Source organism: Ambystoma mexicanum, chromosome 1p (assembly GCF_040938575.1).
Source record: "Ambystoma mexicanum isolate Mex_15411 chromosome 1p, UKY_AmexF1_1, whole genome shotgun sequence".
Classification (NCBI taxonomy): domain Eukaryota; kingdom Metazoa; phylum Chordata; class Amphibia; order Caudata; family Ambystomatidae; genus Ambystoma; species Ambystoma mexicanum.
Genome location: NC_090921.1, coordinates 744,249,697 through 744,276,055, shown reverse-complemented (window position 1 = coordinate 744,276,055; position 26,359 = coordinate 744,249,697). Strand labels below are relative to the sequence as shown.

Sequence of the window (26,359 nt, the reverse complement as noted above, 5' to 3'; positions counted from 1 at the left end):
CTTAGTTTGTCTTGTCTTTCACCCCTTGACTCATGGGGCGGTAGGGTTGCTTCAGCTGGTATCGTTTCTCACCTGTACGTTAATGGTGACTAGTAGGGGCAGGAATTGGTACTTGCATATTTATCTGAGCAGAGGCAGTAGGTGATACCCGCATATTCATCTGGCCTATTACATATTTTAATGCCGTTGTAAATGCTGGGGATTCCTATAGAGTTTGCCGACTTTTGCACCAAAAGCCGGCGGACTCCACAGGAATCCATTGTTAACGCCGCCTACCATGCATACCTGGCAGGCAACATTTACAGTGTTTGCAAGGCAGGTGCAAAAGGGCTGTGTACAAGCATGTATGCCACCTTTTCCCACTCAGCTTTTACACTCCACCGTGCCATGGTGGTGTTAGTTCCGATTTTTGGAGTCCCTTGGAGACTCCATGGGGAATGTGTCAGAAGGAGCGCAAGCAGTAATTCTGCTGCAGTAGTTCAGACGATTTTCAGCACTAAGGTGGATGATTTACCTCCAGCTTTTCTGTTTTACCTTCTCCATTTTACCTCTGAAACTCCCAGTATGAAGGTATGGTAATTTGGTGGTAAAGTAGCGATAACTGAATTAGCACCACTTAACTGCTACTTTTTACTGGACTGCTAAACCCGTAATGAGGCCCAGAGAACATCTGATCCCACATTCCGTGCAGTCATAGTTGAATTCCTGACTTCGTCTCTTGGCAGCCAAGCTTACTCCCACAGGTGAATGCCTCACTTTGGTGTTCCAATCACAGGACTGTATGCCACGCATCTCGCTTCCAGGAGCTACACCTTTGCTTTTGCTTTCTGTGATGAGCTACCTGCACTGCCATCTAGTATTAGACAGCACAGTATTCTGCAGCCCTACGATATTGAATCAACCTAATTTTGTTTAAAATAATGATGCCACATGGGTACCTGGTTTCCGTCACACCACAATTTGATCCAGGCATAGATTTTTCCATCTTATTAAATCAATTGAACAGGTGGTGTAGCCAGCTGCCCATGAAATAGTACACCTAAGCATACAGCTCTGCGCCCAGGGCCCTTGTCACTCGTATCAGCGGAATGCCCTGAACTTGAGTAAACTGAGCTGCAACAATGACTGGTGGATTAGTGTGGGACACAGCTGAACCATATGTGGGTGTAGCACAAGTAACTTCGGGGCCATACTGTTAGCGTGCAAGGTCCAGAGCCATAAAATGGCCCACACAACATAGCCCATCCTGAGAATGGGGACCCTAAACTATTCACTATGGCAGTAAAGGGTACCTGGTCTTTCCATATAACACCTTTCCATAGACAATTATTCTTTGAAATGCCTTTCCATCGAAAAGCATATTCATTGAATAATTTTCGATGATTAATTTTGATGGATAGGGTTAGGGTTAGGGATTAGGGTTGGGGCTAGGGTTAGATTAAGGGTTAGATTAAGGGTTAGGGTTAGGGTTGGGGTTAGGGTTAGATTTAGGATTAGATTTAGGGTTAGATTAAGGGTTAGATTAGGGTTAGGGTTAAGGGGGGGGCGTGGAGGTCAGGGGACTGAGGGGGAGAACCCCCCCAATATACAAAAAAAACATTAAAACGTTACAAGCCGCTGGCCAGTGCCGAAATTTCAGCACTGGACAGCTCCATGTAACGTTTTAATGTAGAAAATAAATGCATCAAAATGCTATCTTTTACATTTAAAAGTACATTTCCATTCGATGGAAAAGTTTTGATGGATATGTACTTTTAAAGTAAAACAGAATTTCGATGCCTTTATTTTCGATTCATCTTTTTCGATGCATTGTCATTTCGATGCATCTTTTTCGATGCAATGACCATAAACCCACTAAAGCGTCTCACCTCATTACTAATTCATTAGGGGACTTGCCATCACTGCAAGCCCAACCTTTTTTACTGGAATGATCTCTCTCTCAGCTACTCCTGCAGACCATGGGCACATAAGGGTTACATCCGCAGAGTCACTGCAGGAGTTGAAACCTCTGTCTACCCTGTCGCCCCGGCCATGCCAACTGGCCCATGTAGTGCTATAGTAAAGCAACAGCATCCTTCATACACATCCTCCTCACTATGAAGTGATATTAGTTTAAGTGACCCAAATACAATCAGTATTATGCATATAAAAATATATGTATATTATTTTTTGGTTTTTTCAATTGTTCAAACCAATAAACTAGGCTATAAGAAATAAGAAAATGAGAATAAGAAAGTAATAAAAAAGTTTTTTTTTTTTACAATTCTTACTCAGCTATTCATAAAAAGTACCAAAAATATATTGCCTATACCCATGCATGCCCTTATTGAAGAGGATTTTACAATTAATCAATTTCATATCCAATTTCACTATGACTACTAGACTGATAACATACCACATTCATATTTCTTGTGCTTGCACTATTATATATCGGTCATCAACTATTGATTTCATCATTGTTCCAAGTCTAGAGGTCATACAGATGCCTGGCATGTTTCTCTCCGAACGGGCAATACCGAAGATTCTTCATGAGACTATAGATCAGAGTCACACATATATTCTAATAAAACATAAAATAAACTAAGGTGCATGCTGTGGGGGCCGGAGAGAATGGGGTGTCCCATTCTGGGAGTGTAAGTAAAACGATGTACTAAGAGGGGGAGATGAGGGAAGGGAAGAGTAGCAGAGCAACACGGTGGAAGGAGCTCTGAGCAGCGCTCTGCTTGCTCAGAATGTGGCTTTGATAAGTAGTTCGGAGCAGACTTACTGGCTGATGGATATGCCCCAGCTGCTAGTTACAATTAAGTAACTGTCTCTTTCTAAGTATTTTGGAGGTTCATTCAATTTGATGAACTATTGTGCTCACTGACTGATTTAATGGGCCTTGTTAACATGCTTTATTTGCTGTGGCACATTTCTGAAGGTACAAATTGCTAAATGAATAAGTAAAATACATTAAATAAGTGGTATCTGTCATTTTAATGACCTTTTCCCGTTTTCTTCCTTTAAAGACATTGGGCCTCATTACGACCCTGGCGGATTTTTTCCGCCATCGGCGGACTTTTCCGCCATGGCGCAAAGTCCCTTTACGCCATGGCGGATGGCGGACTTACCGCCCCATTCCGAGGTCGGCGGGGCGGTAAGTCCCCATTGACCCATTTACCCTTCCCCATTCCCATTTCGGCCCCATAGGGCTCAATGGGAGTGGGGAAGGTGTTAATTACGCCACCGTACACTACGGTGGCGTAATTAACACCGAGGTCCCATAGCGCCATGGTTTTTTACGCCCGCAAAAAGCGGGCGGAAAAGTGACCATGGCGCTCTGGGAACTCGTAGTTGGCGGTAAGGGGTCGGCGCAGCTAACGCTGGCGTAAACCCCTTACCGCCAGGGTCCTAATGAGGCCCATTGGGTGGAGCCCCATTATCGTTTTAATAAGGGCAGGATTTCCTGACTCATACGTAGGAGCGAATACATTTCCTCTCCTGTTTCATCAGAGGTAAATGCCGACACTATGCAAACCAGAGGAAGAGGAAAATAAGGGTGCATGCATGCAAGGTTTCAGCATCATTCACAAGGCAGCCCCTCTCTGTTGTCCCCAACTACCATAAAAACTAAAATCTTCAGACATTCCTTAGTGTCTTCCATACCTTACTAGCTTTCTCCCACATGAGTCCCTTTCCCGATCATTACTGAAGATTGACTCTGTAATTTGTATTGTTCTGCCTGCTGCTTGGCAAAATGGTCTAATTTACCACATTCATTACACACTTTCCCAATGGCAGGCAAAACTTTAAACCAGACAAGATGCATGGTGCTCCCGGAGCAATGATAAAGTGCCCTCCACTGCCCACCACTGCACTGGCGAGTTTACTCCCATCACTTCACTGCTTCCATGTATCAGTCCTCCATAACTACACCACCTACACTGTTGTGTCGCTGTCCCTTTAGTCTCCTACTTCCAAGTCATAGGGGGTCATTACGAGTTTGGAGGTAGCCATGCTGCTATTTGCGGCATGGCTGCCTCCAAACTCGGGTCCGGGTTCCCTGAATGAGGAATTACCGGGCCATTCCAACCTTGGAGGACCCGGTAATTCCTCATTCAATTTACCCATCCCCATTCCCATTTGAGCCCCCGTAGGGCTCAATGGGAATGGGGAGGGAGCTAACAACGTGCCCATTAATAACAGGCCCGTTATTAGCTCCCAGTCCTTTAGCGGCTCCCACTAAGGGCACCTGGTAAAACCAGCCGCCCTTAGCGGGACCCGCTAAAGGACCTCGTAATGCGGCGGTAAGGGGTTAACGGCACCGGCACCCTTACCAGCGCCGTTAACCCCTTACCGCCAACCTCGGAATGAGGCCCATAGACTGTTCAGCACCATGACGGGATCTCTCAGAACCCCCTTTAGGAATGGGTGCATGGAATTAAACATTGCCATCTAATTATCTACCAATTCACCTGCCTGAGGCAATGGTGCTAAGAATCAAGCAAATGCACTTTGTGCGAATATGGAATGAAGCAAAAAGATTTTGCACCAGTGCATAACACATATGGAGTGAAATGGTTTTGCCTGTGTATTCTGCCAGAGTGATCGGTAATAGAGCAGATATGGTTTGCTCTCAATTTGGCTAGGACACTAGTATATAATAAGGTAAGTAGACTGAGCAGGCAAGGAGTGGGCTTCGTTTGTGGCAAATCTGTTTCTTTTTATGTCACCCAGGGAACATATGGGACAAAAGATCAACAGAACACAGCAAAGCCGTCAGTGAAGTTCAACACTTGTTCTGTTATGAATCGAGTTGCGCGAGGTTAAAACCTACAGGATCCAGGGGAAGAACTCCAGAAACAATAAAGATACTGGTGCTAAAGTTGTCAGGGAGGGTTAACTCAGAGTAATTCTAGATCCTACTTTTAGGAATTGAGGTTTTCCCTGACTGGCATACTGTCCCTTATGTATATGGACCAGTGTTCTTCTTGGCTCACACTTACAGTTAGTATAGCACCCCAGCTTGCTACTTGGCTTCACCTACCTACAAGAACTTTGAGGGTACATGACATGCTCTGATATTATTGACCATTAGCCACGAGGCGTCTTACGCACTCCTACCCTCAAATATTGTCTCAGAAACTATCACTGTCTTGTTGTGGGTTGCCCACTTTATCTAAGAATGATACCCTTTTACACATTCCTAACAGCAAGTATTTGCCCTTGTTGCTTATGCTTCTTTTAAGGAATTGTTATTGTAGGCCTCTGGCCATGGGTATCCCTGAGCCTTTGGTCGGCTCCCAGCATCTGCATTATAGCGCCAAAGAGTCTCCCTTGCTTCTCCCCTTGTCTGCCTCTTGTCTCTACTGGTGTCTGGGATGTATGTCCCAGTGGGCTAATGACTTGCCTTCCTACTTGATGTCTGACTCTGCAAGGGTCAAAGATATAGCCATCAACATGGTTCTGGGTCTCCCTCTTCTGTTTCAGGTTTCTGCCAGCGTCTGAGGCACACCCTCGGTGGGCTTTTGGCTTTCGCTGCTTCTCAATGTCTGGTCTCTGCCAGTGTCTGGTGTATAGCTCTCAGTAGGCTTTGGCTCTTGCTGAGGTCTGGTTTCTGCCAGTGTCTGAGCTATAGCTCCCAACACGCTTTTTTTGGCTCTTTCTCCTTCTTGGGGTTTAATGTCTTTCAGTGCCTGAGATATTTCTCTCAGCGTGCTCCTAGTGCCCTCTCCTCCGATGGGTCGGGCTTCAGACAGTATCTAAGTTATACTCCTCAGAAAGCCCTGTAAACTCTCTCTCAAAGATTTTCTTCTGGTCCCCACCCGTTTCTTCTTTCCTGCTCTCTCTTTCTTAACGACTCAAGGATGATAGCCTGGTCTGTGACACTCCCTGTAATGCTTGGTGCACTTTTGTTTATAGTGTAGCTGATTACTGTGATAATCCCATCAAGTTCTAATGAGCTGTTTATCCCCCTTTTTATTGTGACTTTTTATCCATGATTAGTTATTCCCTCCTCTCGATCTCTTTGTAAAAATGTTTATTTTAATCCCATAAGCAATAACCCTTTTGCCCAATATTTTGTCCCCAGCTCATAATTCGGAATGATAAAGGGCTACCTGGTAGCAAAAGAAGTCTTTAAGGGTTGCACTACCAACTTGGAGTCAGGCAGAGGTAATGGAGCCTGTACGTGGCTCTGTGGCAGGAGTCAAAGGGTCTCTGTGGTGTGTGAGGATTGGTGTTGCAGGTGAATCAGTGGAGAAGAGCAAGCAGCTTGCAGGTGCGAATTGTCCACCCATAGCCGTGCCGTTTTAATCCCTTGCTGGGTGTGTTGTTATCTTTCTTGGGCAACTAGTGTTGTTCAATAAACTTGGTGGGTGAAGGATTGCCAGTTCACGGGCACTTTATACGTGTCGACTGGAGGGGCCCTTCCAATTACACTTTCAAACCCCCTGGCTGTGGGGTAGATATTTCACTGCCTCAATCCCTACTCTCAAGAGGCCAGATGTCCAAGGACCTATGGTAGGGCTATTGGGATTCGTTCCTTTATCACCTCACGGTAGCAGTGCATATGGTGGATAGGACTTTGTCATGCATACAAAAATCCTACTGCTTCACTTTTGCCCAGTACAGACATCTTTATATAAAATGGTCTGAGGCTAAACCTGTTTGCTCGATTGCGTATGACACAAGCAGCAACACGTGTAGTAACATGCATTTTCTCAATGTTTAGCACAAATGCAAATGTTAAATAATTTGGCAACTGGTATAACATTTGTGCCTAATTATAACTACATGCACTTTAGGAAAATATTGTCTACGAATGTTTCCATTACTTCATCAAAGGCATCTTGAGACTTATTTGCCCTCTCTGCCATGACGGAAGGAAAATGTCTGAACACTTGCTGAGACACGTACAACATATAGCACACAGCAGGCTTTCGGGTGCTGGAGAGATCTAATTTCAGTCTGTGCTGAATTATCAATTGTTTAATGGTAATCTTTATTACTTACCTAATCTTCCTCCTCACAGTCCTAAACCAAGTGAGTGGTGACCACACCACAAGACCGGCCAATGCTGGCAAGCAATTGTCTTACAAAAATATATAGAAAATGTTGAACTGTCATTAGGGGACAAGCAATGCATATAATTCTCTCCCATACTAGTTCCCGTATGTCTCGAGCCATCAACTGGGATCAAAGTCCACCAGAGGATCTGGAATGCAGAGAGGATGGGAGTGATGAAGAATGCCAATAAGTCATCCCCGCATCATCCCATTGCCCATGTTCCTGGTCACAGTCCTAAAACCAAGTGAGGATTCAACAAGCAAAACTGCCTTGGATAATTAACAAACACAACTGATACCATAAATGAGGCTTAACAAGCATCACACTTCAATCAGAGCAGAAATCGCAGATGACAAGTCTGAACAATGAAGAACCGCAGAGCTAAGGGATCCAGTGTTTGAACCCTTGTGTGCATGTTTTAGTGAAGGCTACATGCGGATTGAGACGTCCATGTGCCCGCACTGCAGGTGTCTAGCCTTGAGATTATCTTTGCTTCGGCCCATGAGGGTGGGACCCCTCTGTTAGACCGACCATGGACCAATTGAGGGAGAGGAGCGTGTTTCATATAATTCTCTATGAGGATAGCAATGGAAGGTGTCTTTTCCCTATGACCCTGGCCAAAATAAACAAAACGTGAGTAGAATCATGGCAATGCTTAGTACAGCTAAGTCGATTCCAACTGTCCTAACCAAATCAGGTGTGAGTTGAAAACTGCTGGTGAGTGGGTGAGGGGTTGAGAGGTCCCCAAAAGTACTAATATCACTGGTAGGTAATAGTTGTGTACATTTTGAGGACATTTAAATGAGTTAGAAAAGATTTGTCCCTAGAGATGAATGGGGCAGACCCAACAGTCAACTTCCCGCTATAAAGAGAAAGTCGATCAGTTCTACCTACAGGTCACAATAGTTAAGGAGTAAGCAACCACCCAGCTGGGGAGTCGAGGGACCCCACCAGAAGGGATAGAGGCCCAGGTTAGTCTACTGCAGGCCTAGGAATGGATGCTGCAGAGGCGTACTACATGCCGCCCTAGGAAAACAGTTGCAGTCGTGGGGCTTGAAGTGGGATTGTAAACACAGTACAGACACCCTGACAAAGGATATCAGTGACCAGATGAGGGTCAAAGGACTCAGGGAAGACTGTCCAGGATGATAGATGCTGCAGAAAGGCCCAGGAATCACAGGGGCGGTTCTCACTTTGGGTGTTGAGATTGGGTCTGACTAGGCACCAGTTCTTGGCTCTGGTTCTAGCTCAGAAAAAAGCCGGGCGAGAGAATCATGATGCACAATGGTGGGGGACCTCCTTCAGGGGACCCACGATGAGGAGGGCACGGCAGCAGTGACGGCAGATTAATGATGACCTTCTAAAGCCGGTCACAGGCACTCAGCACAGTCAGCATTGTCAGACGCATGACAGCAAGCCTGTGACTTAGGGTGAACAGTACGAAACCCCACTCGAGGTCCAGGTACAACAGGGGCCTCCACTCAGGATGTGAGGAAATCAGTTTAGGGAGCATCAGGAAAGCACCAGAGGCTGTGGAGGAATGTGAACCGCTGTGCCTGCCAGCTCACAGGGAGAAATAACCTAAAGGAGGTTTCCGCTGGTCAACAGAAGAAAGATTTTCACCTTCATGAGGATACGATGACAGCAGAATAGCTTCCAGCAGAATCCTCAGCATCTCTGCTGGTTCCCCCGAGTGGTTCGACTGGCTTGTCATCCCTACAGATATACACATCCACAGGGGTTACCGCCAGCCCTCCAATCACTTGTAGTGAAGTCTGCCATCCAATCATGGATGGCTAGCCAACTTCCATGCAATCCACTGGACAGTAGATTAGGGTGTCTTGCAGAACCCTAGCTAGGCCAGACTAGATTGCATGCACTCAGAGACTCCCTTTCTGGGCTTGGTCTACAGACAACAAAGATGAATGACCACATATGGTCATTCTTGCTGACAAAATTGAGGTTCACGACCAAGAGAGCTGTGGTTTAATGTGCAGGGCTTACACCGGTAAGGTAGCCATTTTGGCTACGGTGAAAGGATAAAAGGAACCGTGAGGTATTAAAATGGTGACACAACAGTGGCATGATGAAAAAAGCAAAACACTTCCTCCGAATAAAAGAACTGTGCAGAAAACACTGGGGGAGGAGACTTTTACGGGGACAAGAAAAGGGAGTAAACAGTTATCCCTGCCCTGGTAGCCTTAACGAGTACCAGGGCAGCAGATACACAAAAATATATTTTAAGCACTAGGTAGGCCAGCAAAGATACTAGACGGCTAAAACAGGGGAGGGGGGCAAAAATTGCAATGGAGGAAATCCTTCAAAACATTCATGTCAAGTTGTTTCGGCTTTACCGTTAATCTCTTGCGGACCCAGATTTTCTTTCCTGTATTGTCTGCTGCATCCTTTAGAATCCATCTGTTACCTATTCATTGCTAACATTGTCTGGTCTCCCTGTTGGTCTGCTCTCCAGCCATTTGGTAATTGTTCGCTGTTCACTTGTTGCTAACCGTGGCTAGTTGTTTGGATTGCCGGTTGTCTTGCTCCGTGATAATTGGTTGCTGCCCACTTTTGTATTGACTCCACCAGGTTAACTGGACTATGTGCTGTCCTGTTGCTGTTCCCTCTTGCTGCCTACTGGACACATAACTGGATTGCCTTCTGGAATCCCTGTTGACCTGTGTCTAGTCCTAGCCCTCATTCCGCCCATGGTTCTCCTCATAGACTTCCATCCTAATCCAGCTTGTGGACTTCCTTCATTGTCCTCTTTCATTTCACAGAGTTCCCTTTGTGGAGTTCCTTCATTGACTGCCTTGTTCCGTTGGGACCTGTTATGCACTGCTTTTATTAGTGGTCACCATTTCCTTCCTGGTTCCCATATCTCTGGCCATTAGTACTGGAGGATCCGATCCCCGCTCACCCTCCTAGGCCCCCTTCAGAACCGAGCAGTTCATTGCGTGTTTTGCATCCCCCCAGTATACTCGCATATTCTTCTTTTTCTTGTTTCTTTTCCATTTGGGCGGCAGGTCATTTTACTCTCCACATTTTTGCTCATCGTTTAGTTGAGTACATGTTTGTTCCATTGCAGAGTTTATAAGACTATCCCCGTGAGCACCTTCGAGCCATCCGGAGAGCAACAGAATTATTCGGACTAGTATACCAAGATTGTGGAGCAACTTCCAAAGGTCTCAATAACCCAGCTGATATTTGGCGAGATAATTTGCTTTTAGCACAAACAGAATAACTGGACACAGTCTGGAGGATATCTGTGGTTACTTCAGCCCACCAAGAAGAATGTTGCAAAGTCAAAGGTTATTTTAATCCCTTGATTTCCAGAAGCCACCTTCTCATGTCATACTTTTAATATTTCCTTTTGATGTTTTTATTCCTTGTAGAAAAATTGCTGGATCAAAAACAACACATTCTGCTAAATTAATCGCACAGAGAATGGCAATAGCGACACTTGCTCTCTAGTAGTAGTAAAGGACTCATTTACGGTGTTAAATAAATACTATGTTAAACACAGGATCTGATGATAATGTGGACTCTCCCCATGATGTCACTCTGGATACCTCTTTGACAAAACATGAAACTCCTAATTGCTACATATGGGTTTTAAAAGGAAACAGGCTCTCAAGAGTCCACCACTCAGAACAAGGCTCCTTCATTGACACATAATTAGCCTAGACATTCCTTCCACAGAGAGCGAGAAGAAAGCAATAGAGAATGTGCCATATTATTGTCCTCCTGAATATGCAACAAGATGGCGCCTCTCCTCCCTCATGTCACCACACCATCTGCAGACATGAAACACGTTTCCACACTAGATGTCCCTTTCTCCCCACAATACAAAAATAGGTGCAACCACCGCCGTCAGACCTTCTCCTCCAAAGTCAGCGGGCCATGACCAGACCCAATCTGCATGGGCTCCTCTGGCCCAGAAATCACTGGTGGCACAATGAATTCACCACTTCACCGCCACTTCCCATCTCCCCAGAGGGCGGACATCGATTTGCAACAAAGATTCAAACTCCTGAAAGAATGTTTGGCAAACTACCCTGGCCAAGTCCTCCTTGATGTCTTACTGCAATTACCTGCAGAACAAATTCCATGCAAGTAACTGCTCAAACCTTGTGATGTAACAGAGAACACAAATGCTGCCCTGCTGGAATTCAAAGAGCACCCCTTCAGTGGATGACTCGTGACCTAGGGGAGCAAACATCTGTCGAATGGTGGACACAAAAGAAGAATAATTACCAAGAATTGGGCCCTCTCGGATCACCAATCGCATTACCCAAATCAAGACAGACCCCCATTAAATTACCTATCAGAAATCCCATCTCCATGCCGCCTGTGCCAAAATCACGAGTCTTAAAATTATATTGTATGACACAAGAATCAAGGAACTCCTTCACCACACAATTTCGCCCCAGAAAAACGATTTCCGAAGTTCACATTGCCCACCGAAGAACCCACCACAATGGTAGTCTTGAGGTGAGCATTCCCTCTCTAGCACCCAAGGCCAGGCTGCAATGTATCCATAAGGTGTCTATGACTATCTACCATTGCTACCTGTAAGGATCGAGAGGCCTGCCTGCTCCTCGATCTTTCTTGAAAATTGATATGTAGAAACAAGGTAACACTTCTCTGATGCCACTGTGTCATCTCTGGACCAGGGGCAGAGATATAGAGAGGAGACAAGACCCCTAGCTGGAGGAGAAAGCACCAGTCATAAAAAAAACTCTAGTTTACAGAAGTGCTTTCAATCAGGATCTTAAGGTGCAACTCAGCAGCGAGCAAGCAAGGTGCCATAACATAAGAAGCAGGAAGAGCTGCAGTGGAGTTTCCTTCCTGACTGGCACCCTTAGATGTTATCTGGTAGCAAGGAAGAGTGGGCCACCAAGGATGGCTTCCCAGCCACATTGTACCCATTATGGAAGATCCAGCTAACAAAATAAAAGGTAGAGGAAAGCACTATTGGCAATGTTGGCTCGGCCCCTGTATGGAGAGGGGCATGCCTATGCCCCCTCCTCGTAGTGCAGCTGAAGCTTTGTGGTCATTACATTTTCAGGGACCTGGACATGGATAAGGTCTGCATGGCCAGGGACTAAGAAGTTTTAGGCTAATAATGCTTCTTTTCTTCCTGGTGGAGCAGGCATGGGCCAAAGCACCAGGCAGATGGCGAAGCACAGGGACTGATGGCAGGCAACAGGAACTTAAATAAAAAGAAAATGTTAAGTGATTGTGAGAAAGGTGTGTGTGGTGAGTGGATGTCTATGGGTGTGCTTGCGCGTGTGGATGTGTGTGTGATGTGTGGGCGTATGATGGGCCCCAGGCAAGCCCAACATATTGTTGTTGCACTTTCAGCATAACATGATTAGTAGCACACTGCTAACATTTATCGTGGCAACAAACATCATGGAATCATGTTACAAAAGAAATGCTGGCATTTTGGGCACATCCATCATGAACATGTGTTTTACAGTACAATGCTGGCATACATAGCAATCTGCATACTGCAGGTGGAACAATATAAATGAATAATGAATAAATAAAATAAGTATTGTGACCACTGTCAATGCTGGCTCTATTATGGGAGAAGGCATAATGAAAATTTGATTTACGTTGGTAATGCTGGCATATATTATGGGCACAGGCATCATGAACTGTGTTTTACAGTAGCAACGCTGGGTAATATTGTGTGCACCAACATTATTAAAATGTCTTTTACAGTTGCAATGTTGGCAAATATCAAGGACAATTGCATCGTGAAAATGTGTTTTAAGATGTTTGTTCATGATCTGGCAATTACTTGATTTTTCCGTGTGTTACACTACCAGTCCCATTGTAAATGTACTCCTTTTTACCCCATTTCTCTGAAATATGTGCTGTCAAATGCACCATTTCAACTCCTTTCTTTAAATAATGGTCTTCAGAGGAGAGCCCCAGTGAATCCACTTGGTGTATTTGGGCTGCCACTCATGGTAATTCAGAGAAAAGATTTACAACCTTACTCTTAAGAAATTGACTAGCCATCAGTGAGCATAAGCATGCAATGTTAGAGGCCAGATCCAGCTTGCCAGCACACAGGCCAAGTGCTGCAAACCTTAATGCCCTTCACAGTGGACTCACAAACCGGAGACCTGGGCTTCCTTTACTCCCCCTGACTGCCTCCTTGAAACCACTACTTAATTTACAGATGTGTGAAGGTTAGCTAGCAGGTGGCAGCAGCAATCGAACTGCTAGTACCGCAGACAGTCTGGGGATGGTGGCAGGATGCTTCTCGTACAACTCTCCACCCCATGTCACTCATGAGGATCCATTATGCCAGGCCGTAGATGTGCAGCTGAAAGAACTCATGATGGACACCCGAGTCTGGGGGTGGATGCCCATGTAAGCCCCCAGCTGATGGCCAGTTAATCCCAGCACTACCAAGCAGGCTGGTAACCCTAACAGTGCAGGGAATTTCAGTGGTGGTGGAAGCAATTCTGCCAGCCAGGTTACTATCTCGGGTCTGTCCTTGGCAAGTGATTCTGTAATTTTGGCAGATTGCCTGCTTCCCAGTCGAGTGGCGCAGAGGCTGAGAAATGCACTTGGGGAAGCACCACTGGCGTAAGGGGAGGCCCCGCAGCCCCCACGGTGCGGGGGGCCCGCTAGGACATGTCCTGGAGGGGGCCCCACTTTGCTAAAAAAAAAAGAAAAAAAATCAATTCTTTTTACATTTTCTTTTTGAATTCACTCTGCATTCATGTAACAGAAATCATTTCTTTAGGAAGGCAGAGTGAATTCAAAAACAAGCTTTATTTTTGAAGTCCACGGGGTCCCCTCACCCCATGACATGGAAGACCCCAGGCTGGAGGCCTCTATGTCATGGGGTGAGGGAGCCCTATGACTACAAAAATAAATAGTTTATTTTTGAAGTCACTGTGCCTTCATAAATAAATTATTTCCATTATGCTTCAGTCCTGGGTGGGCATGTGTGTATATGGTAAATGGTGTGTGTGCTTGTGTTCAGGTGCGCAACAAAACCTACATTTCGGGGGGCTAATCCTTCAAATGTTGGGAGAGGCGCTAACTTCATGGGCGGTCGGGGAGGGGCAAACTGATTTGGGTGGGGCATCTAACTTCTTTACGCATTTTAATGAGAATATTCTAGTGCAGCTTCAATGTTACAAGCAGTTAACACTCTCCTTTAAGTCTGAAAACATCCACTTATGGACTGCTCTGAGATGAGCGGTCTCCTGTTCCCTCTCCACCAAAGGAGGGAAGATAGAGGGAGGACAAGACAAAAGATCTTACTACGCCTTGTTTCATTCAGATTGTGCAAGTGCGAGAACAAGAAGTGCAAGGGGAAAGGGAGGGGGAAGTGCAAGGAAGAGGGGAGGGATAAACAGGGCAGTAATGTTCCGTGTAAGTGCAACCAGGGCAGTGCGGCTCTGGGAAGTGCATGGAGAACAAGGGACTGTAGGGTTACAGTTACAGCCCCTAAGTGCATGGTAGGCCTGGAGGCAGTGCAAGGGTGACTGATCAAGAAAGGGCCTGGTACCCAGTGAGACTCTGAGGGTAGCCAAGCAAACAATCATTACAGCAGACAGGTAGGTCAGGTAGGTTAACAGGGGAGAGAGAGAAAGCAGAGGAGAAGAGGAATGTTTTGAGCTGCTTCTGAAACTTCAGGTGGTCTGGCTCAAGTTTGAGAAGGGCAGGGAGGCCATTCCAGAGGGAGGCACCTGCAGAGGAGAGAGATCTACCCCCCACTCTCTGCCTGGAGAAATGTCTAACCCTTAGAGAGTTGGAGGTAGCTGTGGTAAGGCCTCATGAAGGAAGATATTTTAGCAGAAAGTGTTGGATGTAGCGCGGGCCCCGGGCCCAGAAAGCGTTGTGGACAATGCTAAGGGTCTTGAACTTGATACTTGCAGTAACTGGGAGCCAGTGGAGAGATTTCAGGGCTGGAGAGATGATCCCTGGGCTTGAGGCCTAGGATAAGTCTTGCAGTCCTGTTCTGTATTAGTTGCAGAGGGCGGAGAGTAGAGAAAGGCAGCTTGATAAAGAGGCTGTTGCAGTAGTCCAGCCAAGAGAGAAACAGGGCTCTGGAGACAGTGAGCTTCTGGGGGAAAGTGAGAAAGGGAAGAGTCTCTTTGAGGAGGAGCAGCTGGTAGTGGGACTTCTTGGCGACATCTGAGATGTGAGGAGAGAAAAAGAGAGTGGAGTCGAAGAAGGTTTTTTGCCTCACAGGAAGACGAAGGAAGAGGGCCCACGGTGGGCAGCCAGAGTGAGACAGAATGCAGGGGTAGGGGTCCCAATGAGAAGGATCTCAGTCTTACTGGCATTAAGGCATAGATCGTTGTAGGCGCACCACTCCTGAATTGTGGATAGACAGTAATGAGCAAGAGAGGAGAGGAGACTGAAGGAAAGCTGAGTGTCATTCGCATAACACTGAGGGTTAGAGGAGAAGGTAGAGATCAGGTAGGCCAAAGGGGCCAAGTAGAAGTTGAAAAACCAGAGTGAAAGCATAGAGCCCTGCGGAACGCCACAGGTAGAGAGAGAGGTGGTGGAGAGAAAAGGACCAAGTTGGACCTGGCAGGGGCAGTCCAAGAGGAAGGAGGTCAGCCACACCAGGGCCTGACCCATGATGCTCAGGTTCTCACATAGTCGACTGATTAGGATGGCATGGTTAACTGAGTCAAAAGTAGAGGAAGATCAAGGAGTATTAGGACTGAAGGAATGCTGGAATCAAGGTTAGAGAGCAGATCTTCACGGGTGTTCAGTAGAGCAGTTTCCGTGCCTCTGTCAGCTCTGGAGCGAGACTGATGGTAATGTAAACAACCGATTCAGTGTGGTGATTAAGCTGGGAGATGCCCAGTTTTTCTAAGAATTTGCCCAGGAAAGGGGTGATGGAGATTGGGCGATAGTTTGTCGGGCAGGTAGGATCAGCAGACGGCTTCTTGAAGAGTGGATGCACAAGGGTGTGCTTAAGGGGAGAGGGAAACATTCCAATTGTGAAAGAGTGATTACAGAAATCGGCCAAGGCTGGAGCGAGGGTGTTACTATTGTCGTTGATGGTTCTGGAGGAGCAGAGGAACACCTGTTTGGATGACACTTTGATAGATCAGGCTTGTCTAGGAACCTCGTCAGGTGTTGTCAGAGAGAAAGAGGAGAAAGGAAGAGGAGAGGTAGAGATGGCCAAAGGGGGGCCAAGAGAGGAAGAGGGGGAGGAAGAGGAAGAAGAGATAGAGGACAGGGTGTCCTGAGTTTTAGCAGAGAAGTGAGTGGCCAGAGCCATACAGAGGGCCTGGGAGGGTACAGGAGAGGTAGAGACTGCAACAGAATTGACCATTTCCTTGCAGATAGAGTTTGGCCATGTTATTAGAGGCTGCAGAGACCCAGGCTTGAATGTGTGCTCTCTTCTTGATGAGTGCTATTGCTTCGACTGGCATTTTGGTGCAACCAGTCTAGGTATGTCTAAATGTGGGCTGGCATGCTTTACTGTAATGTTATTACGTGTCTACACTGGTCTACATTGTGCAGCCAGTGGGACATGTTTTCAATGTGACTTGGCATTTTTAATAGCAAAGCATTAATGTTCCTGTGCACTGTTGGTGACTTGCATGTATTGGATTGGTGTTACCCTAGAAATCAATTGCAAGCACTCTGGCTCTCAGAAAGTGTGCTGTATATTGCATTAAAACACTTATTTATATCTTTCTCTTAGTACAGTGTGTGGCATACCCCTTCAGCAGCATGGTCATGCGTATTGTGCAAGCGTCATAATCTAGGGCGGCCCAGAGTGTGGCACAACCCATGATTTGTTGCTGAGTTGGGGGGGGGGGCTCTGAGCATGGCTCGCAGGGGGGCCCCCACATTTTGTGTTACGCCACTGGGAAGCACTGCTCCCGCCAGGTCACGGCCTAGTTCCTAACTCTCCCTGATCCTTTGGTCTTCTTTCATTGAGCAGAAATATCACTTGTAATGGGTCTTTGATGTCATAAACAGCCTGCATTTTGATGCTTGTGTGTTCCAGGTGTTTCTGGGAGGCAGCATCGTTGAAGGGGGGCCTGTCACCGTACTGGAAGACCCAGAACTTGATTGCCAGCCGAAGCAACTGGTTGTTAAGGTGAGCAAATATTCTTCAGAACTCCTTCAGCTTGTATCCCCCTTTTCCTCTCTTCCATCAATGTGCCCTCCTTGCTTTCTTACTCCTTGCCTCCGTATACGCACACAGTGTAGAGGGCTAATGCTGCAGGTATTACACATCAGACCTGCCTGGAGAAGCAAAGCAGATTGCCCTTTGCATGGAACATTTCATCCCTGCTGTTGGACCATCTTCCACCTGCCCCCTTCACTCTTTCTGGAATGTAGTTTACGTTTCAAGTGTATGGATCTTCTGGGTTGTAAAGTGTGCTAATGATTTTTCAGTACAAACCTGCAGCATGTACACATTTCAGATGTAGTTTGCTTTTTGGAGAAGTCTTACTTTGCACCTTCCTGGCTTAAATTGGGAATCCACCGTCCGATTGGGTAGCTGGTGTGCTCCCCCTCCCACCCCTCTCAGCCCGGTTAAACAAAAAGTTATGAAGGCAGAACATGTACACTAGGAAACAATGAATCTTTTACTGGGGTGAACGAATGGGCGCCGTGCACGCTATTCCAAAGTGCACATGTAGCTGTCGTTTATGTAGGGAAACAGATGCCAGAGAAACTTCAAAGCACCGTATTGCATTTAATTTGATGCAGATTTATTTTGGCAATTTGCCATAAAAGCACACACAGATACAACAACATTGTGCAGAGCAATGTACAAATATTCCTAACATTTCCAAACATCTCCATAAAACTATGGTGGTTAACACTATAGCTGTGTTACATTGTTGTAATACCTTCATTATTGGTAATTTCATCTACTCATGTTAAACCTATCAGAAAGATTGATCTAATCATTTGTTTCACTGGTACTATTATCCAATGATCAATACAAATCATGAAAAAACATCCATTCCCACAATGCTTTCAGCAGACATGTCAGAGCTTTAAAACAAGGGAACACTTCACTGAACAATCATTAAAAATGGAAAAGTGCAGTGTGCATGAATTACTAGTACTGTAAAGTGCTGCATTGCGAAGTAACTCCCAGTCCAAGCGGGACACATTCGATGAGACAACGAGACATGAAAATTACTAAAATCCTTAAGCCCGACCATCTTCATCCAAAACAGACATTAGTCAAAGTATGTCCAGGCAGCATTTCATAGTCCTGCCATTCTCCATCTCCGTGCTCTGGTCAGGTAATTGCACACAGAATGCACCGTTGGACTGCCAGTGGACTCGGGGCACAATCGCATTGCCTGATCCGTTGTGCGAATTAACCTGGCTAAGAACGGTGGCTTAATAAATATCCTGGGCAGATTAGCATAACATGGGCCATGCTTTCCGGTCTAATGCCACATAGTGGGCATTCTTCCCCACCACCATTTCTCCAGCTGCAGCTCCATTGTTTCACTCACTGGCAGAATACCTGGTCGCAATTCAGCATACAATGTTCTTAGCTTTTCAGACTGTACAACATCAAGATAATCCTCATAGGCGGGAGTTTGTTTACAATCCCAATACACTCTTAACCTTGGTTTCTGATCAACCAAATGCGTAATTTCTGAATCTGCTTTCATTCTAAGTGCTCTTTTGATCGCAGGCGTGGATTCAGTGCACATCAATTCTGGCTGGGCCCAAAGTGCACCAAACCCAATGGCAGTGAGGTCGTTCCATACATGCAAGAACCATGGGAGCAAAGTCCCTCCTGGCTGAGCCATTAGATCCTTAACCGCCTCCTTGTATTTATGCAGCTTGGGTGTGGTCCAAAGTCTTGCCCAATAGAATAAAGGTCTCGATCTGCACAACCAAGCTATCCTCTGCAGGTCCAGCTGCAAATAAATGGGCAGGTCTGGAGCACTAGATGGCAAGCCTGGTTCCATGTCATTTCATCGCAGGATGTTTTTTTGCTGGGTTTTTTACCGCAAATCTTTTAATGAAAAAAACCATCAAATGTTTAATGTATTTTTGGCGAGGGTGCCTCCCATTCCCTTTAAATGTTTAGGTATTGCCTTACACCCACACCCCATATATATAATTTTCTAAACCCCCCCTAAAAAATTCAATGGGTTTTTCATTGAAAAATTTGCCATAAAAAACCCAGCGAAAAAACATCCGGCGATTAAAGGACGCTGTACCGCAAGCCTAATATATTTTTGACAAAGTTGTTCTCAGTTATAGAAAGTGAGCTATTATTAAAATGCCCCCAGCGCTCTGCCCCGCACACGGCTGCCTGTCTAGCCTGGAACTTATAAGCTTCAATGGACACTCTAATCTCTCCCTTCCCATGCTCATTGCTATAGCTGGCAATCACGCTGCTGTTTCTCGATGGAGGCAGACCAGATTTAGCTGTTTGGGCAGTCCACCTGCAGTAGTCCTTTACCCGCAGCCCGAGATTGTCATAGGTCTCAACCTGCTCAATGAGCTCCCCGTTTACTTACAACTTTATTCTTGCCTTCCGCTTGGCCCTGTCACCTCTAAGTACCAGGGTCTTTGTCTTGCCTGTATTAATGGTTATAAGCCATGCAAAATTCCATGAATGCAGATAACTACGACTTAAGTCCACTTGGAGAAAGTGACATGAGTACTGCATCATCAGCGAAAAGAAGGATTGGGATGTTATCATCAGGGAAAAGAAGGATTGGGATATTATCGCCCACCAGGGATGGAGCATCTCAAGGGAACTCAAGCAACCTTTTAATTGCCCCATTGATGAATAAACTAAATACTTTGGGAGCGAGAAAGCGCCCTTGGCATACTCCCATCTTGATCCCTATCGTCTTTGTTGTACACCCATCCATCTTCCACCTAACAACGGCCTCATTATTTGAATACAATCTTTGGATAGCCCTTAGCAGGCATGAAGGCATATTCATGCCTGCTAGGACTTCCCGTCATTTTAACCTAGAGGCTGTATCAAAAGCCGTTTTCAGATCAATAAAAATGGCAAAGAAAAACATTTTCTGCAGGGTCACATATTTACTGCATTAACAACTGGCGGCAAAGGCTTTGGTCGATAGTACTTGTGCTGGGCTGAATCCCTGCCTGTAGATGTCCAATCACATTTTGCTACTCAATCCATTCCTCCAAGTGGCCCATTACAGCTTTGGCACAAATGTTGCCACTCGCATCAAGCAATGAGATCGGCCTATAATTACATGGTTGCTCCTTACCCCTTTCTTATATATAGGCACGATCTCAGCCCTAGTCCAAGAGAGTGAAATTGTATTAGATTCAGGGACACCGTTGAACAATCTTGTTAAGTGCTGTATCCAGATTGTAGGTTCCGTGGTATAATAATCCAATGGAATTTTGTCCAGCCCCAGAGCTTTGCCTGTTTTCTGCCTCATAAGAGCCAGTCTTACATCCTCACTACTGAGGGTTAAAGGTTCTGCTCCAGATCTGATGGACTTCGTTCACATTCTGCCTCCGGCTGCTAGCTATCGATGTATAATCTACCCTCACTATATAGATCTTTGAAATGCCCATTCCAGGTTTGCTCTGGAATACAGAGCACAAATGAAGTATGAGCTGCTGCAGATCTACCCACCCCCATCAATTTCCAAAACCTGCCAGGTTCTCTGTTAGTAATGGCTGTTAGCAATTGGCACCACAACTCCTCTTAATAGGCCTCCTTTTTGTTCTTAATTACATTTACATTAAACATTTTCCTTGCCACCGGTAGTGTGGCTACGCCTACTTTTGCAACCGCCTTTGTGCTTTGAGGCAACAAGCTTTTTGCTAATATACAGACCCAGTCATACCAGGGATTCACTTTGAGAGAGGCTTTCTCTACAAGCCTGGCGCTGGTTGTGAAGAACGTTCCCAAACGATCAGTAGCCTCCACTTCTGCCGTTACAACATCCTCAGTTGGACATTGCTCCTCCTCCAGAAGAGTTACTAAAGTCTGGAGGATACTATTATATATCTTTGGTAAAAATTGTACCATGTCAAGGAAAGCCCATTTAAGGGCTCGCCTGGCGTGCCCTTTGGTTGACATGCCTACACTCAAACCAACAACTCTCTCCTGTGCTACTCCAAACATAAGGCTACCAACAGTAAGTATCAAGGGATGGTGATCACTCTCCACCATGGGGAGTACTTCAAAATTCTTTATAAATGCCCATGACTCTATATTAACTAATATGTAGTCAATGAGGCTCCTACCCACTCCACTGGCAAAGGTATTTGAAGCTGGGCTGTCACCTGGACATCTTCCATTAGACGTCCTCATGATACACTCCATCAAAAGGCTGGCTGCATCCTTGACCTTCTGCTATTTTCTTTTGGGAGTGGATGCCACCGGAGTCTCGACCCCCCCGCCCCCCAGGCCCTATCCTCATCCTCGCAGATGTCCCCCATGAGCAGTTCGGGTTCAAACTACAGGTTGAAGTCCCCTGCCACGATGACTCTCAGATTGTGTGACCGCCTTTCCCTCCATGAATCCGACCTATCCTTTAAGAGGGAAAAGGACCTCATTCTATTTGACCTTTCCTGTTGATTATACAAATGGATCAATAGCAGTTGTGCGCCCCCCACCCCCACAAAGCTCAGGTGCAGCTCCAGAAAATCCCCAGACCGTTATCTACACAAAGAGCTGACATGAACAGTGAAGCCTTAACCCAAATCTGGACTCCTCCACTGGGCCTCCCTCCTTTGCCTTGAACGGCAAGCAACCATAGCATAACCCGGGATGTGTAATGGTTCTGTTGCCCACGTCTCTTGTAAGCAGACTACTTCATGGAGAGGAACACATCTAAGGCATTCTTCATACCTGACATATCTCCTCAACCCTGAAATATTCCAGGAAATGATGTGTACCTCCAGCCCTGCCTGCGTACCAACTAATGAGACCCCAATGCTCAGGCTAGAGCCGGAGGGCACACCCTATCAATCCACATCCTCCGTCGCACTTCTTGCCACGGGTGCCCCCTGGCTGCCATTCAAAAATACATCTATAGTGTCCCTTTTGGGAAAGAATCTAAATTATAAATTCAAAATAACTTCAAAACAAAAGAATCCGTTTATTTTAAGTTATCACAAAACTTTTGAAATGAATAGAGTATTGCTAAATAACAACAATCTTTCATTTAGTTGTTCATAACCATATTCACAATATATAGCACAATTGCATTGTAATGAAAGTATTCCAGAAAGTAAGGTTAAGTGCCTAAGAGGTGAAAAAAGAAAGAAAAGAGATGAGAAAATACCACAACCGGTGTTAAATTTAGACTAAAGATGTATTCTAACCAGGGTCTTTAAACCCAGAGTGTGTTAGAACCAGGGTCCCAGGGTCTTTAGAGCAAGAGTGTATTAGAACCAGGGGCAACACAAAGACAGTACAACCAAGGGCCTAGCACACAATGTTATAGATTGTGCGCCTCACAAACTATTTCCTGCCCACTGTAGTGTGTTTCCGCGTTCTATACCAAGCCTTCTTCAGGACCAGGAGCCCTGGTGTTATAAAAACAAGGAAAGACATTTTGGAAACTATTATACAAAAAGGTACCTTAAAAAGACACAGAAGTGTCTGGGAGTGCTGCAACCCACATCCTAATCCAACTAACTGCATCATTCAAACAGAAGACCCTTATTGTTTGCAAAGGGAACCACGTTGCAGATGACATTTCGAATAACTGGTTTTTATTTGCTGCCCAAACTGATGATTTAAAAGAGGGAAAACTATTACCATACGATGCTCCCCAAAATGAATCCCTTATTATCAACACAGTTAAATTACTTTTCGCTCTTGTTTATACATCAATGTTTTGTTCATAAGTTTCAGTTATTCATGCTTTTCAACTTTATCAAAGAAAGTGCTGCAGGCAGCACGGGGCCTAAAATCTGATGTGTATTTGATTATGTTCAGAAACTGGAGCTATCACGCTAGACAGGGAGTGTATTTTTTCTAAAGTCATGAAGCACATGGACATGCGTATAGATCTTACCCCAGACTGACACTATTGCAAATCACAGTGCTGCAGGCTGCCGAGAAACGAGAAAAACGGCGTCTCAGCACATCTAGTGCAATGCTACTAAATGTTATGTCTGTAACGCCATTGCGTCAGATGTTAGAAATAGAAAAAATACTCCACCTGACGCTACCTTGTTATCTCTTGGATATTCATGCGGTTCCTAACCAGTATTCTTTGGAAATCGCCTTTCTCTGCAGAAATAAACGTTTGCACTCTGCACGATTTAGTAACTGGACACATTTCCATTTCTTCAATAGCCATATTCATTCATAACGGAGGAAACCTGCATTTGAACAAATTCCAGCAGAAAGTAGTAATCAGTTAATACATTTAGATATTACTTATACATTCAGAACATTATACATGTAGACCAAGGGCCTCATTACGACCTGGGCGGTAAAGGGATTACCGGTACCGGTAAGGGCAGTGGTGCTGGTAATCCCTTAGCGCCCAATTCCGAGGTCCCTTTGCGGGTCGTCCCTCAACGGCTGGTTTTACCAGCCGTTAAGGACGGGACCCGCAAAGGGACCTTGGAGGTAATTACGGTACCGCACTTTGCGGTACCGTAATTACCGCCTTCCCCATTTCCATTGAGCCCCATGGGGGCAGAAATGGGAATGGGGAAGGGCCAATGGTGAATGGGGAATTACCGCCCCGCCAACCTTGGAATGGGGCGGTAATTCCGCCATTCACCATGGCGGAATCGGTAAGGTACCGGCGTCAACTATGGCGCTAATAGCGCCATGGTTAACGCCTGGGTCGTAATGAGGCCCCAAGTGTTTTTTCAAAAATTGTTGTCACTGTTACTACTGCACAGAGTATTACTACTCAATTGCAACGTCAATTGGATGATGAGGAACATACTTTTGTAAATGACACTGCCATCCTGAATGCAAGAGACAAACTAGCAGAAATAAGAAAACAATTGGATGATTTCAAAACCTCGACCTCCAGTAAAAAAAACTAGAAAGCTTGCTAAGGATATAAAGGAGTTTAAAGTCAAGACAGTATATCCCTATTTAAGTGAAAATTACTTGGAGACCCGTAACAATCCTAATGCATAGCTCTCAACCATTTGTGTCGCAAAGGCGGGTGAAAACACCCGATTTTAATTTTGGCGGGGGAGGGGGCCCATTGAAACAAATGGACGTGCATGAGGCTTGGCGGGTGAGTCAGCTGTTTACAAGGCGGGTGACACCCGCCAAAAGCGTGTGAGTTGAGAGCTATGAGGGATGGCAATATTTTCATCCTGGGGTACCTACAGATCAGGGAGAAGACGGGGTAAACTTTTCAGATATGTTTAATAGCGGTTCACCGTATGAAGATTGTGACAGCTACGATACTTTTCCAAATATCGGTGGTACACTTTTTTTACGTCGTGGAGAATGGTGAGGCAGGCGAAAACAACAATGGTCCCCGGATTATTACTATCAAGGCCTGCCCCAATATTTCAGGTCCCGCAGGAGAACTCTCAGAGGATAGATATGATATGATAAGTCATTTATAACGTGCCTGTACACAGGTGTTTCTAGGCGCAACAAGACAAGGGTATACAAAGGGGGGACAGAACAAACGATCTTACTAGGCCTTGTGTCATTGTGCAAGTGCAAGGGAGAGGGGAGAGGAGAAGTTCCAAGGGGATGAGGGAGGAGGGGAGAGTGCAATAGGCAAAGCTCAAGTAAGTGCCGCCGGGGTGGCTGGCTCTGAGTAAGTGCTAGGAGGCAGCAGATTGTAGGGTTGCAAATACAGTCCCTAAGTGCGCGGTAGCCCGGAGGCAGTGCAAGGGGCTACTGGCCGTTTAGCAGGTACCCAATTAGCACAGCAGACAGGTCATCAGCAGGGGAGAGAGGGATAGAAAGCGGAAGCAAAAAGGAAGGTCTTGAGTTGCTTCCAGAACCGGGGTGGTCCTGCTCAAGTTTCAGAGAGGCAGGGAAGCTGTGCCAGAGGGAGGCACCACCCAAGGAGAGAGATCTACCCACCACTTGTCTGACCCTCGGAGAGCTGATGGTGAATGAGCAAAGGGCTTGAGAAGGAAAGTGCTTAGGAAGAGAGAGTTGGATGTAGTGTGGTCCCCAGCCCCAGAAAGCCTTGTGGGCAATGCAGAGGTTCTTGAACTTGATCCTTGCAGCCACCGGGAGCCAGTGGAGTGATTTGAGGGCTGGAGAGATGCGATCCCTGGGCTTGAGGTCAAGGACAAGTCTTGCAGTCCTGTTCTGGATTAGTTGCAGAAGGCGAACAGTAGCGGCAGGTAGGTTTAGCAAGAGGCTGTTGCAGTAGTCCAGCCTAGAGAGAACCAGGGCTCTGGAGACAGTGAGCTTCTGGGGGAAAGTGGGAAAAGGAGGAATACCTCTGAGGAGGTGCAGCTGGTAGTGGGACTTCTTAAAGAGGTCTGTGATGTGAGGAGAGAAAGAGAGAGTGGAGTCGAAGATGACACCAAGGTTTTTTGCCTCGCAGGACGGCGCAGGGAGAGGGCCCTAGGAGGGCAGCCAGAGTGAAAGAGGGAAAGCGGGAGCAGGGGTCTCAATGAGAAAGATCTCAGTCAAATAACTCGAGAGGTGCTATATTTAATATTTCTAACTTCATCCTAAGTGATGATCCAATTTCCTTACTAAACAAGAGTCTATTCTATGTGCCCTCGAATCAGGAAGACTGGTCCAAATCTGAAGTTGAGGTCAGGCAGTTTTTAAGGAAAAATGCATCTGAAGGCCTTCTTTAAGAATAAGGAGGATACTGATCTAGCCGATGAAACTGGTTTGAGACCGGAATCAACATTCACCACTTTGGAACAACAAATACCTCCACATTCACCCCTTTAGAACAACAAATGCCTACTGATATTTTGGTATTCAAAAATGTGTGTTGCGTGATTCATCTATTCTTCAAAATACACACAAACCAACATGACATAATCACACAAATGTGGAAAGGAAAGCATTGAAAGAACTTAGAGATAATGATCAGCTGGTTACAAAACCAGCAGACAGAGGACGATCAATGCATCAATATGGTTAAATCCCTTCTTAATGATCAAGTTAATTACATTTTGCTTAGGAAAGATCCTACACCCAAAATTCAGCGTCTTATTGAAGACTTTACTTTGATAGCTTTACAAAGAGACTGGATTTCGAATTGGGAATATGATTTTTTGAACATTCAGTTGGGAAGAACTCCCGCTTTTTATGCCCTACCAAAGGTACATAAGAACCTTTAGAAACCCCCTGCAGAGACCAATATCTCAGGATGTGGGTCGATCA

General features: G+C 45.7%; 1 protein-coding gene across 2 annotated transcripts in view; it reads left to right on the top strand.

The window, feature by feature from the left end:
- LOC138580074 (methanethiol oxidase-like) overlaps window positions 1–26,359 on the top strand; it is a 443,490-nt gene that overhangs the window by 289,257 nt on the left and 127,874 nt on the right. For both annotated transcript variants that reach the window (XM_069650339.1, XM_069650330.1), the window contains one exon: window positions 17,069–17,161. In XM_069650339.1, the coding sequence (XP_069506440.1) occupies window positions 17,069–17,161 (93 nt within the window). The remainder of the gene's footprint in view (window positions 1–17,068; window positions 17,162–26,359) is intronic.